Source organism: Hyla sarda, chromosome 11, assembly GCF_029499605.1.
Source record: "Hyla sarda isolate aHylSar1 chromosome 11, aHylSar1.hap1, whole genome shotgun sequence".
NCBI classification, from domain to species: Eukaryota; Metazoa; Chordata; class Amphibia; order Anura; family Hylidae; genus Hyla; species Hyla sarda.
Genome location: NC_079199.1, coordinates 103468256 through 103482049, shown reverse-complemented (window position 1 = coordinate 103482049; position 13794 = coordinate 103468256). Strand labels below are relative to the sequence as shown.

At 45.2% G+C, this 13794-nt stretch overlaps 1 protein-coding gene across 7 annotated transcripts in view; it reads left to right on the top strand.

Annotated features, from left to right (window-relative positions):
* The window catches only part of ANKRD35 (ankyrin repeat domain 35), a 133698-nt gene extending 121858 nt beyond the window's left edge, over window positions 1-11840 (top strand). For 4 of the 7 annotated variants that reach the window (XM_056545884.1, XM_056545887.1, XM_056545883.1 and 1 more), the window contains 7 exons: window positions 1168-1274; window positions 2166-2350; window positions 4195-4235; window positions 4479-6716; window positions 6833-6922; window positions 11251-11316; window positions 11571-11838. In XM_056545884.1, coding sequence (XP_056401859.1) covers window positions 1168-1274; window positions 2166-2350; window positions 4195-4235; window positions 4479-6716; window positions 6833-6922; window positions 11251-11316; window positions 11571-11642 — 2799 coding nt within the window. In that variant the 3' untranslated portion in view covers window positions 11643-11838. Of the gene's footprint in view, window positions 1-1167; window positions 1275-2165; window positions 2351-4194; window positions 4236-4478; window positions 6717-6832; window positions 6923-11250; window positions 11317-11570 lie in introns of all 7 variants that reach the window. The other 3 variants (XM_056545880.1, XM_056545885.1, XM_056545882.1) reach the window with 2 other exon arrangements.
* The last annotated feature ends 1954 nt before the right edge of the window (window positions 11841-13794 follow it).

Here is a 13794-nt window from a genome sequence, read left to right as displayed (position 1 = left end):
CCAGGAGTTGTAGTTTTGCAACATCTGGAGGTCCGCAGGTTGAAGACCACTGGTATAGGAGGTAATACTCACGTGTCCCCGCCGCTCCGGACCGTCACCGCTCGTCACCGCTGCCCTGGATATCGCCCTCCATCGCTGTCGCCGCGTCCCCGGGGTGTCCCCGTCGCTCCGGAACGTCTCTGCTGCCCGGTCTCCTTGCTCTCCGTCGCCGCCATCACGCCGCTCCTATTGGATGACGGGACGGCATGCGCGACGACGTGATGACGATGAAGGAGAGCGACGGCCATGCAGGGGATCCCGGGACGGAGCAGACACTGAGGAGGCAGGTAAGGTCCCTCCGGGTGTCCTGTAAGCTGTTCGGGACGCCGCGGGAACAGCCCGACTGAGCAGCCGGGTTAGTGTCACTTTCGCTTCAGACGCGGCGGTCAGCTTTGTTTGAAGGGTTAATACAGGGCTTCACAGCGATCGGTGATGTCCTGTATTAGCCGCGGGTCCCGGCCGTTGATGGCCGCAGGGACCGCCGCGATAGGACAGGGTTTTAATGTGTATTTGCCGTATAAGACGCATCAACTTTTCCCCCCCAGTTTTGGGGAAGAAAAAGTGCGTCTTATATGGCAAAAAATTACGGTAATTGTATCACATTCTATCATTTTTTTAATTCTACTAAATATTTATATACATTGTGTCACATTTTTTTTATCTTTAATATTCTACCTACCGTACTATTAATATTATTATTAATAATTTTATCACATTCTATTATTTTTTTAAATTCTACTAAATATTTATATACATTGTGTGACATTTTATTTATCTTTAATATTCTACCTACCGTACTATTATTATTATTATTAATAATTTTATCACATTCTATTATTTTTTTAAATTCTACTAAATATTTATATACCGTACATTGTGTGACATTTTATTTCTCTTTAAAATTATACCCAGTATTACTATACACTGTATCATATTCTATAGTCTGCATCAATTCTCCTATTATTATTATTGCATTCTATAATGTACTAATGCTGGGAGTTGTAGTTTTGCAACAGCTGGAGGCACCCTGGTTGGGAAACATTGATGTTGAGAAAGGGGGAAGGAACCCCTGTTGGATAAAATACAGGAGTGAAAATACAAAACCTCTTTGCTTTATATAATCTTCAGGATGGACGAACGCCGCTTATGATTGCTGCCCAACGTAACCATCCCACCGTGTGCTCTCTGCTGCTGGACCGTGGGGCTCAGGTGGACCTCTTCGACCGGGACATGAAGTAAGTGTCTTATCCAAATGGGGAAAACACTTGTCAAATCCTTTATTTACCCCAAGATAAGCAGAAACAGAGCAGTTTGGCAGCTGCTTATCTACCTATATAGAAGAACCATACATGGCCTAGTCGAGTGAGCATATTACTGAACAGGTTGTTAAAGGGGTATTCCAGGAAAAAAAATTTTTTTACATATCAACAGGCTCCAGAAAGTTAAACAGATTTGTAAATTACTTCTATAAAAAAAATCTTAATCCTTTCAGTACTTGAGCTTCTGAAGTTAAGGTTGTTCTTTTCTGTCTAAGTGCTCTCTGATGACACGTGTCTTGGGAACTGCCCAGTTTAGAAGCAAATCCCCATAGCAAACCTCTTCTAGACTGGGCAGTTCCTGAGACATGTGTCATCAGAGAGCACTTAGACAGAAAAGAACAACCTTAACTTCAGAAGCTCAAAAGTAATGAAAGGATTAAAAAATTTTAATAGAAGTAATTTACAAATCTGTTTAACTTTCTGGAGCCAGTTGATATATAAAAAAAATTTTTTTTCCTGGATAACCCCTTTAATACATTAGGCTAAGTTCACACTGCCATTGTGTTTAAACCCTTTCTGGGTCCGTTCGGTGCAAAAAAAAAAAAGCCGAACTGACTCAGGAACGCAGTGGAGCGCAACTGGTATTGCCGGTTCCTGACAGATCCTATTAACTTGAATAGGGTCCGTCAGGGATGCAGTATTCTACCGGAGGTAAGTAGAGAAAAAATATATATATTTTTTTCTCTGCTCAACTCCTGTCCTTCCGACTGACTGGCCGATGGAGCTTCCTTTACCGGAGCACAAGGGCACTTTGAGCGAGCCCTTACCTTACAGTATTTGGTGTGACGCTTGTTCTTCAATCCCTAGGACGGCGCTGATCCTGTCCTGTGAAAAGGGCAACATCCAGGCGGCAGAGACCCTGATCACCAAAGGAGCAGATGCCACGCTGCGCGATAACAAAGGCTGCGACGCCCTGCACTACACCGATCTGTCCAGGGACGATTCCCTCAGGAGACTGGTCCAAGCCGCCCTGGACCGAAGGAAAAATCATGGTGATTATATAAAATGCAGACACATCCATGCACTCCACTATGTGAGACAAGAAGGTCGTGGGCATTGATTCGGTAGTGATTTGGTACCACTGTACAGTATCAAGCTGCCAATGAACAAGACAATCATATCTATTTAATGTTAAAGTGGTACTCCGCCCCTAGACATCTTATCCAAGACCCCGCGATCTCGGCTGCGGCACCCTAGACATCTGGTGGACGAAGCGAACTTCGCTCCATGCCGGATGACTGGCGATGCGGGGCGGAGGCTTGTGATGCCACGGTCATGCCTGCTCATAATGTCACGGCCGCGCCCCCTCAATGCAAGTCTATGGGAGGGGGCGTGACGTCCGTCACGCCCCCTCCCATAGACTTGCATTGAGGGAGCGTGGCTGTGATGTCACAAGCCTCCGGTGCTGCACCCTACGCCCTAAACGAACGCTGGGTGCAGCAGGGAGATGGCGGGGGGTCATCAGCGGCGGGACCCCCGTTATCAGACATCTTATCTCCTATCCTTTGGATAAGGGATAAGATGTCTAGGGGCAGAGTACCCCTTTAAGTATAAAAAATTGACCAAGATGTTTCCCACTTAATAACTTTATATACTCTGAGTGGCCACTTTATTAGATCCTGCTGCCTTTTCACCATTGGATCTTCCCTGTATGGAGATTGGATCTGTGACCCCAGATTGCAGTGTATAACCTTGTGATCAGGTTTCTGTGGATCAGTCTCATTGTAAATCACATTAGATGTAGCAAGGCCGGGTCATCAAGGGTAGACCAGCCGAGGCCAGGATTTTGCTGCCAACCTTGTTGGGTTTTGTCATATAATGGTTTGTGAATAGGCAGAATGGTGCGATTGAGGAATAACATCCAGTGAAGGGGGTCCTGTGGACAGAAACAACTCACTACTGGAGGAGGTAACAGGAGAATGTCAGGAATCGTTCTGATGAACAGGTAGAGTCAGGGTTCTGCAGCCGAATACAATGCTGGTGTCCGAACCTACAGCTCACCGCTCCATAGCATGGCTAGGCTATAAGAGAAGATGACCAGCTCCAGGACCATTGCGTCCAAAGATGCCCATATACCTTATTGTAAAATCGTCCAAACCCGCCACCACCCAACCATCTTGTTCTTGGAGGGATAAACCAGTGTGTGAGTTATATACAATGTATGGACACCTTAAGAGGTGAGACTTCTAGCAGTAGAGAAACATGGCCTAGTCAGTGGAATGAATCCATTGACCCTTCCTGTACGGTGTGAACAGTTCAGGCTCATGGAGGATGTGTAGTATTGGTGGGAATGTTTTCTTGGTGCACCTGGCTCCTCTGATACCTGTGGATGGACATTTGGACAGTAGAGCTTATCTAAACAATGAGGCCAAGTTAGTTCATCCCTTTTGTGGCCACTGTTTGTCCTGTGGCAGAAGAAGACAGTCAGTAGGACAATCACCATCCACAAGGGTCGTATAGACATGGATCGGCTTCAGGAACACGACAATTGAGGTTAACTTGCTTCCCCGGCCTTTAAAGTCCCCAGATCTTAAACCTATGGACATCTCTGGGATGAGGTAAAACAGCTGTTCAGAGCATGTCAGGACCTCTATCGAGAAGTGATCCTGTCCACGTGGGCCATTATTCCTGCAGAACAATTTGATCACCTAGTGGGATCTGTATCACCACAAATTGCTGCAGTTCTGAAGGCCAAAATTCCAACGCATTACTATATGAGGGGAATCTAATAAAGTGGCCTTACAGCACATATACAGCTTTATAAACCTCACTCTAAAGATAATGCCGGCATATAAAGGCAAAAAATGCTAATATATGTTTTATCATCTCTTCACAGAGCTACACAGTCGAAATTATGACAGTCCTTCTGCTTCAAAGGTATGTATAACAAGGAGTATTGTATGTAGTCTGGAAGAGTCTCTGCAAAGTGCCATGTTGTACATTGCGAGAGTTAAAATTGGTTAAAAAATGTAAGTGTTTATTCACAAACTGCATAATATGTAGTAACATAGGAATAATATGAGCAAATACCATATACTCAGGATAAAGTAGTGTGATGCTGTGTGGTAATAGCTGCTGAGAGCAAAGTCCGAAGTCTAAGCAATATTCTGTGTATTTTAGGCCGTCCCTCAGACCCCAAGCAGAGAGCAGGAGCTGGTCTTCATGTGGAAGAAAAGATATGAGGAAGAGCAGAAGCGTGGCGTGTGGCTTCAAGGAGATCTGATGATGAAGACCCAAGACCTGGAAAGGATGTCTGAGGAACATAGGCTGGAGTGCAGCCGCATCAGAGACTTGGTGGGGACTCTAGATTGTCTACTTGAAGGAGATGGTGAAAAAACCAGACCCAAATCAGAAAATTACCAATACTCCGACACATGTGATCTGTTGGAACAACTTCTTGAGAAGGTTAAGTCCTTCAAAGATCAGCGGCAGAAAGAACACGAACGCCAAGAAGAAATAATCCAAGATCTCAGTGCCAAGCCTAGTGAGACAGGAATGATGGAAGACGTACACCAAGAAGAGATGAGACGTCTCCAGGGTGAAGCTGCTGCTGCCAAAGAAAGGGAAGAAAGTGGCCGGAGGAGGGTGGCGGAGTTGGAGGGTCATCTGGAGAACATGCGGGAAGTGCTGTCACAGTTCGAGAAGAGGAAGCGGATACAGAGCACGGTGGTAGAAGATCTGCAGGACCAGATCTCAGGGGTCACACGGGAAAAGGAAGAGCTCCTGGTACTGCTGCAAAAACTGCAGGAGCAAGAAGGAAATGTGGACGATGTCCAGACGGAGAGACTAGAGAACGGGCAAGATATACCCAACAACAAAATACTTAGTGACTTTATAAAAAAATGTAAAAGTAACTGCATACATGTAGATATAAAGCAAGGCAATGGAATATCCCAAGGATGTTCAGGTTATGTGCCAAAAGATGTCCTGGAAAAAAATGTTAATAACTGGAAATCATCAATCGCAGGTTTAGAGAACTATATGGCTGCAGTCGAGAGACTACAGAAGAGCGTAGCGGCTGTCAGATCAGAGAGGACAGATTCAGTACTGATCAACAGTGCCAAGGGTGAGCAAAACAGTGGGCACCGGCTGGTGAAAGACACCAAGGAGCACCACAAACAATTAGAGACCAACATAGCTTGTTTACAGGCGGAGGAAACGCACCGGAGTAGAAACAGTATAACCCCCGTGGAGAGAAGCGGGTCGGCCCAGGACCTTGCCAAGACTACAGACTCCTTAAAGCAGAAGATTACAGACTTAGAGACCCAGTTGTCATCTCTGAAGGGGACAAATGAGAACCTCCTCACCCGTATGAACCAGGTCGTTCAAGAGAAGCAGAACCTTGAAGAAGGACTCCTCGCCTTACAAGAAAGCATGCAGTCAGAATTTGCCATGAGACAAGAAACGGAGAAACGCTGTAAGGATTACAAACACCAGATCCTAGTCCTGTCCGACGAGCTGCTGGCAGAACAAGACAAGCTCAAGAAGCTGAACGGCAGACTGGAAGCTCAGCAGAATGAAATGGCCATGTTACGGGACAGTTTCCCTCCAGAGATCATTCGGGAAGAAAGCAGCAGATCTGTAGAGATGTTCAGCTCTGACGTCTTGGAGGAGTTATACTGGAACGTCGGAACACTTGTAAGGAAATACAACGATGCCCTGCAGGAGGCTGCTGCTCTGCAGAAGGAGAACCTCAAGCTTCTGGATGACCAGGCGCAGACTATATCGATGACCGAACACAAGAACATTCTGAATGAGATCAAGAACCAGTTACATTCCAAGACTAAGGAGACAGAGGATCTGAAACAAAGGTTGTTCCAAACTATGGGCAATGTGGTGGAACTGAAAGAACAACTGGCAGCTCAGACCTCCAACTCCATTCCTAAGGAAGAGTTTGAGAGCCGCTTGGTGGATCTGGAGAGAATAGTCACAGCTCTCAAGGAGGAGAACGAGGCCTGTAAGGTGGCTCTGGAGGGCAAATGTGAAGAAGTCCTAGTCCTCAAACAACAGATGGAACAAGAGACTGAAGAAGGACAGGCTTTACGGCTTAAGGAGGTGAGCATGGTCCAGGAGATGGAGAAAGTCAGGGCTGGTCTGGAGACCAAGATTCAGGCTTTACGGGAGGAAGTGCAGGGGCTTTCTGAGAAATATACTCAGGCTTCAAAGGACGCTGAAGGGTGGAGGGCAAATCTGTCATTCGAGACGGAGAAAGTGTTGCGCCTAGAGGGGAAAATTCAGGAACTGATGAAAGAAGCCGATGACCTGAGGATCCAGTCCAAGAAATATGAGGAAGAAAATCGGCACCTTACTGAGCAGTGTGAACACGTCTCTAAAGCTTCTCAGGAGAAACAGGAGAAGGTGAGTGGGCAGTGACTGAAACTCAGCCCAAATGTCAACACAGGGTGGAGTCGTCTTTTATATTACAGATATGTGACCAGAGTTGTCTGAAGATTATTATCTGTTTTTTTTTTAAGATGTTGGGATCCATGAAGGAGGTGGAGTCCTTGACTAAAGAAATTGACCGGCAGCAGAAACGATATGAGGAGCTGTCCAGCAAACTGGAGGTATGCAATTAAAGGGGTTCTCCACCATAAGGTTATTTTAGTATGTACCTGGCAGGCAGTAATGGACATGCTTAAGAAGGATCTGCGCTTTTCTTGGGGCTAAATGGCTATGTTGTGAGATTACCATAATACTGTGGCTAGCTTTGTGAACTGGTATTTCCTGTTTGAGTTTTCTTCTTTTGCCTACAAATCCCATAATTCCATCTTCCTCCCTCCCACACATCAGCCACCCACCCATTGAAACATAAATGAGCTGCATCCATTCAAAAGACCTGTGGTTTTCAATCAGGGTGCCTACAGCTGTTGCATTAGTTGCAGATTGATCTCTCTCCCACCAAGCGATCGCTCCACCCATTGAAGCAGACAGGCTCCCTGTCATCAGCTGACTAGTGATGTCAGGTCTTGGCCGCATTGCAAGCTGGGAAAAATCTGAGACAACAGTCATTTTTTATGATGATAAAAATAAATATTGGGGTGAAAATCACAGAATTGTGAGAAAACCGTCACACACAGGTACAGGCACTATATTATGAACTACACTAACTTTGCAGCCCCTGTAGCTTAGTCAAATAAAAAAAAAAATCCTGGAATACCCCTTTAAGTCCAGTGTATTCCAACCAGGGTGCCTCCAGCTGTTGCAAAACTACGACTCCCAGCTTGCCCGGACAGCCTTCGGCTGTCCGGGCATGCTGGGAGTCATAGTTTTGCAACAGCTGGAGACACTCTGGTTGGGAAACACTGGATTTGTCGCTGTATTCTCACATTATTTGTCGTATATAGCCGACCATTCCCTTGATGAATTCCTCCAGCAGGGGGCAGTCTTTCATTACATTCTATGGAAGGCTTTTTATCACTGTGTCCGCAACTGAAAATCCAGACATTATAAATAATAAATCATCATCCATTATATAAATAGATTTTTAAAAAAGTTTCAAATAGACAAGAATTAAGAAGGACTCTACAGTATTTGGCTTCACATCAGTATTTTTGCTAGTCAAGAAATGATACACGCTAAGGGTATGTTCACACCGATTAATATTTGCACGGAATTCTCACTGAAAAAATCCACTCAGAAATGTCAGTTTTTTCCCATGCGGAATGTGCGCAGAATCTGCATGGAATCTGCGCGGAACTCCGCGTGGCATTCCGCACAGAAATCATTGCGGAATTCAGCGCGGCATAGGAGACATTATTACAAAAAATTTATTTATTTTTTTTTGCAGGAATTCCGTGCAAATTCTGCGCGAAAGTGTGGCAGACTGAAAAACATTTTTTACATTGGGGTTAGGACGCGAATTCCGCATGAAGAAAGAACATGTCCATTCTTCATGTGGAACGGAATTCAGTGACAGAATTCCACTAGCGGAAATTCCTCAGTGTGAACTGAGGAGCAGAAATGTAATTACATACTATGGGGTTTTTCACTGCTGCATGAATTGGAGAGGAAGAAGCGAGCAGAATTACTCGCGGAAATTCCTCTCCAAACCTTCAGTGTGAACATACCCTAAGGCTAGGTTCACACTGTGGAATTTCTGGGCAGAATTTCTGCCGGAGATCAAGATGGCGGCACTAGGACCGCGCAGACTGCATTGACGTCCCCATAGATGTCAATGCATTTCTGAGCAGATCTCCCAAAAGATCTACCCAGAAATGCATTGCCGTCTATGGGGACGGCAATGCAGTCCATGCGGTCTTAGTGCCGCCGGCTAAATCTCCAGCAGAAATTCTGCCCAGAGATTCCGTAGTGTGAACCCAGCCTAAGGGTGCGGGGAAGGGGGGCACTAGCAAATTCCTGTCCATTTACCCCACTGACTTATATTGCTCGCACTGTCTTATATGGCTGATAACATGGTACAATAGGTTATAGTCACCTGCACAGTATATAGTTATCTATGTACATAAGACTGTACCGTCATATCCTAGGCTGACCGTACACATGAGATACACGTACTCATCCATTAGGAAAGTGTTCAGACCTTTTTACTTTGTGTCAGGTTTTCTCTCCATCCCCCATAATGACAACGTGATCACAGAATGTTACAGATCTTCACTAAATTATTGAGAAGGAAAAACTGTGATCTCACAGTGACATAAGTATTCATACCTTTTACTATAACATGTGACATAAGTATTCATACCTTTTACTATAACATGTGACATGAGTATTCAGACCCTTTACTCAGGACTTAGGTGAAGCCCCTTTTGGCAGTGATTCCGGCCTCCAGTCTTCTTGGGGATGAGGCCATAAGGTTTAGTCACCTGGATTCGGGGATTTTCTTCCATTCTTTTCTGTAGATCCTCTCAGTCTCTGTCAGGTTGGATGGGGACCATCGGTGGAAGCCATTTTCAGGTCTCCCCAGAGATGTTCCATTGAATTCGGGCTCAGAATCTTGTTCCTTACAGTCTGATCCGTTTGAAGCTTCCATGTGTTATTACTGAGGAGGCTTCTTTCTGCCATAAAGCCCAGATTGTGGAGGCTGCAGCGATGGTTCTGGACCTTCTAAAAGTTTCTCCCATCTGCACACAGGATCTTTGGAGCTCAGTCATAGTGACCATTGGGTTCATAGTGACCACTGTCTCCACCCTTACCAAAACCCTTCTCCCCCAATTACTTAGTCTGGTGGGGTGGCAGCTCTAGGGAGAGTCTTGGTTGTTATATCTTCTGGAGGTCACTGAGGACTTTCATTGCAGCAGAAATGTTTTTGTCCTCCAAACAATCCTGTCTCTGAGCTCTACAGGCAGTTCTTTCCCCCTCATATCTTGGTGTTTGCTCTGATATACATTGTCAGCTGTGAGACCTTATATAGACAGGGCTGTGTCTGATCTCTACAGGCAGTTCTTTCTCCCTCTCGGTGTTTGCTCTGATATACATTGTCAGCTGTGAGACCTTATATAGACAGGGCTGTGTCTGATCTCTACAGGCAGTTCTTTCCCCCTCATAGCTTGGTGTTTGCTCTGATATATATTGTCAGCTGTGAGACCTTATATAGACAGGGCTGTGTCTGATCTCTACAGGCAGTTCTTTCTCCCTCTTGGTGTTTGCTCTGATATACATTGTCAGCTGTGAGACCTTATATAGAAAGGGCTGTGTCTGAGCTATACAGGCAGTTCTTTCTCCCTCTTGGTGTTTGCTCTGATAAACATTGTCAGCTGTGAGACCTTATATAGACAGGGCTGTGTCTGATCTCTACAGGCAGTTCTTTCCTCCTGTGAGACCATATATAGACAGGACTGTGTCTGAGCTCTACAGGCAGTTCTTTCCTCCTGTGAGACCTTATATAGACAGGGCTGTGTCTGATCTCTACAGGCAGTTCTTTCCTCCTGTGAGACCTTATATAGACAGGGCTGTGTCTGATCTCTACAGGCAGTTCTTTCCTTCTCATGGCTTGGTGTTTGCTCTGATATACATTGTCAGCTGTGAGACCTTATATAGACAGGGCTGTGTCTGATCTCTACAGGCAGTTCTTTCCACCTCATGGCTTGGTGTTTGCTCTGATATACATTGTCAGCTGTGAGACCTTATATAGACAGGGCTGTGTCTGAGCTCTACAGGGAGTTCTTTCTCCCTCTTGGTGTTTGCTCTGATAAACATTGTCAGCTGTGAGACCTTATATAGACAGGGCTGTGTCTGATCTCTACAGGCAGTTCTTTCCCCCTGTGAGACCTTATATAGACAGGGCTGTGTCTGATCTCTACAGGCAGTTCTTTCCCCCTGTGAGACCTTATATAGACAGGACTGTGTCTGATCTCTACAGGCAGTTCTTTCCCTCTGTGAGACCTTATATAGACAGGACTGTGTCTGATCTCTACAGGCAGTTCTTTCCCTCTGTGAGACCTTATATAGACAGGACTGTGTCTGATCTCTACAGGCAGTTCTTTCCCCCTGTGAGACCTTATATAGACAGGGCTGTGTCTGAGGTCTACAGGCAGTTCTTTCCCCCTGTGAGACCTTATATAGACAGGGCTGTGTCTTGTCCAATCAGCTGACTTTACCCCAGGTGATTTCAACCAAGGGGAAGAAACATCTCAGAGATGGTCAAGAGAAATTGAAGAAGCCATAGCTAAATATCACATGCCATATAGCAAAGGGTATGAATACTTATGTCCATGCCAAACTTGTTTTTTCCTTTTTAATACATTTGAAAAAAAAAAATTAAAAAATTCGGTTAAAATGTCTCCTTATTGGGTATTGTGGGTAAAATGATGTGTGGGAAGAAAATGTGAAAAAAGTGAAAGGGTCTGAAGACTTTCGGAATGCCTTGTATGTGATGTCTCTGAGCGGCTTCATACACTCTATGGTCATTTCTTCTATTACTTCTTCTTAACAGGAAACCAACAAACGTCACCAGGAAATAATCTCCATATACAGGACTCATCTACTCAATGCGGCTCAGGTATGTGAAGCAGAGCATCATGGGAGAAGGGGGGAGGGGGCAGTGCAGCTGCAAAGCATCTGAAGCCGATCATACAGATCACAACCCACATGTTCTGTATGACGTCCATATGGTTAGACCCCCCCTTTATTATGCTTTATTCAGCTGTATTGTACCAGATATACATATGAGAAGACTATTAGATAACGATACACGTCCTAACCTGAGGAGCTTACAATCTAATGATCACCTAACAATGAACCTTCCCTCCTCAGGGCCTCATGGATGAAGACGTCCACTTCACCTTACATTGGATCCTGAAGATGCAGAAGGAGTTGGTTTACTGACTGATGGATAACAAAACATGGTGCCAACTCCATCACATTTTATATAACTACGTAAAGTAGAACAAGGGTTCTCGCACTCACTATAAATCTTCATATCTTTATTACAAAAAGTGGACAAAAACAGTGCAGCAAGGAGACCTAAAACAAAGGGGAACGCTACATGGCGGCCACAGCCATTTCTTGCGTCAACACGCACTACTTTGGGCCATCAGCCTGCTGACGCAAGGAACGGGCGTTGCAGTGCAGCAGGGAGACATAAAACAAACGGGAGCGCTACCTGGCGGCAACACGACAGCTGTCGTGTTGCCGCCAGGTAGCGCTCCCGTTTGTTTTATGTCTCCCTGCTGCACTGCAACAGCCGTTTCTTGCGTCAGCAGGCTGATGGCCCAAAGTAGTGCGTGTTGACGCAAGAAATGGCTCTTGCCACTTGGTAATGCTCCCGTGTGGTTTTTTAATCTCCCTGCTGCACTGCAACAGCCGTTTCTTGCGTCAGCAGGTACTTCTTCGAGTTGATGGGCCGAAGAAGTGCGTGTTGACACGATAAATGGCTGTTGCTGCCAGGTAGCGCCCCCATTTGTTTTAAATATCCCTGCTGCACTGCAACAGCAGGTTGGCGTGCTGACGTGAGAAACGGCTGATGCCGCCAGGTAGTGCTCCTGTTTGTTTTTATGTCTCCCTGCTGAAGCGAAACAGCTGTTTCTCGTGTGGGCCCGTAGAGGTGTGCGTCAGCACAAGAGACAGCTGTTGCCGCCTGGTAGTGCCCCGTTAATTTTATGTCTCCCTGCTGCACTGCAACAGCCGTTTCTTGCGTCAACCCATAGAAGTGCGCATTGACACAAGAAGCATCTGTTGCTGCCTGGTAGTGCTTTGTTTTATGTCTCCCTCCTGCACTGCAACCGCCGTTTCTTGCGTCAACGTGCACTTCTTTGGGACAATGGACCGAAGAAGTTCTTGTGGATGCAAGAAACAGTTGTTGCCGCCAGGTAGCACTCCCATTTGTTTTACCCCTCCCTGCTGCACTTTTTGTAATAAAGATACAAAGATTTCTATAGCGTGGTGAGTGCTACTATAATTTTTCTACTATACATAGTTATATTCAATGCTTCTGACTTAAGTGAGCGCCCCCTACAGTAATAGCAGTGTTGGCTGCTTGGACTGATTGACTCGGCGCTATTTCAAGTTGAATTGACTTTTTTTTATCATATTTTAAATGTCCTCATACACAGATGCTGGAAAGTGATCTATAATATATGTATATGGGGCGGTGCCAAAGGACCTACAATCCACAATTGGACAGATGTTTTTTTAAACCCGGGAGCCGCCATTTTGTGGACTGCGTTTCATCCTAATTCTACGTGCCTTACCCCGTCTTTCTTGTATAAGATGTAAATGTACGAGGTGCCAAGAGATTCTTCTTATAACGTCCGGACAGTAGAGATCTATTTTACAGATACAGTTTTATGTTTCTTTTGTTTATATATTTAATACGGTTATAACTCAAGGATCGGTTCATTAAAAAATTATTTAAAAAATGATTTTATTTTACATTGTGTGACTTGTGGTTAATTCTGAGTGATCTTCGACAAAATGGCGCCAGTGTTACCGTCCTGTGACACAAGCCGCACCCCATTGTGTCATGTGACTAATAATTAGTAATTTCACTGTTGTTTTTAGGGCGGAGGTGACACCATTGCTTAAGGTTGTCCCTTACACAGATGTCTCAGGAACGTGGCGATAGTTCTTGTTGTCTTGAATAATGGATCTACCTATAATATTGGTACCACAATGGAAATATTATAGGAAAACAGAGACCACTTCAGGCAGCTATACAATCCTTACATCTGAAGGTGCCCGTATACATCTAAAGTGTATTGTAGCCTCCGACTCTCCCCCCGACATATGGTGTAGGGGTCAGGGGTGTTGGATTTTTACCGCCTGACTCTATTGTTCTAAGAAAAGCCTGCCCCAGTGCTGTTTGGCTGCAGCTTACCCCTCCCCTCACCATAGAAAAAACAAGAACGTTCCACCATGCCGAACATTGATGTATATTGGGATGTCGGGAAGGACAGCTTTTGGCCCAACAAACATTATTGAAAGTGTATGCCGAGCTTGAGAGGATCTGCAGAGAAGAATGGTTATAAGACGTTACATA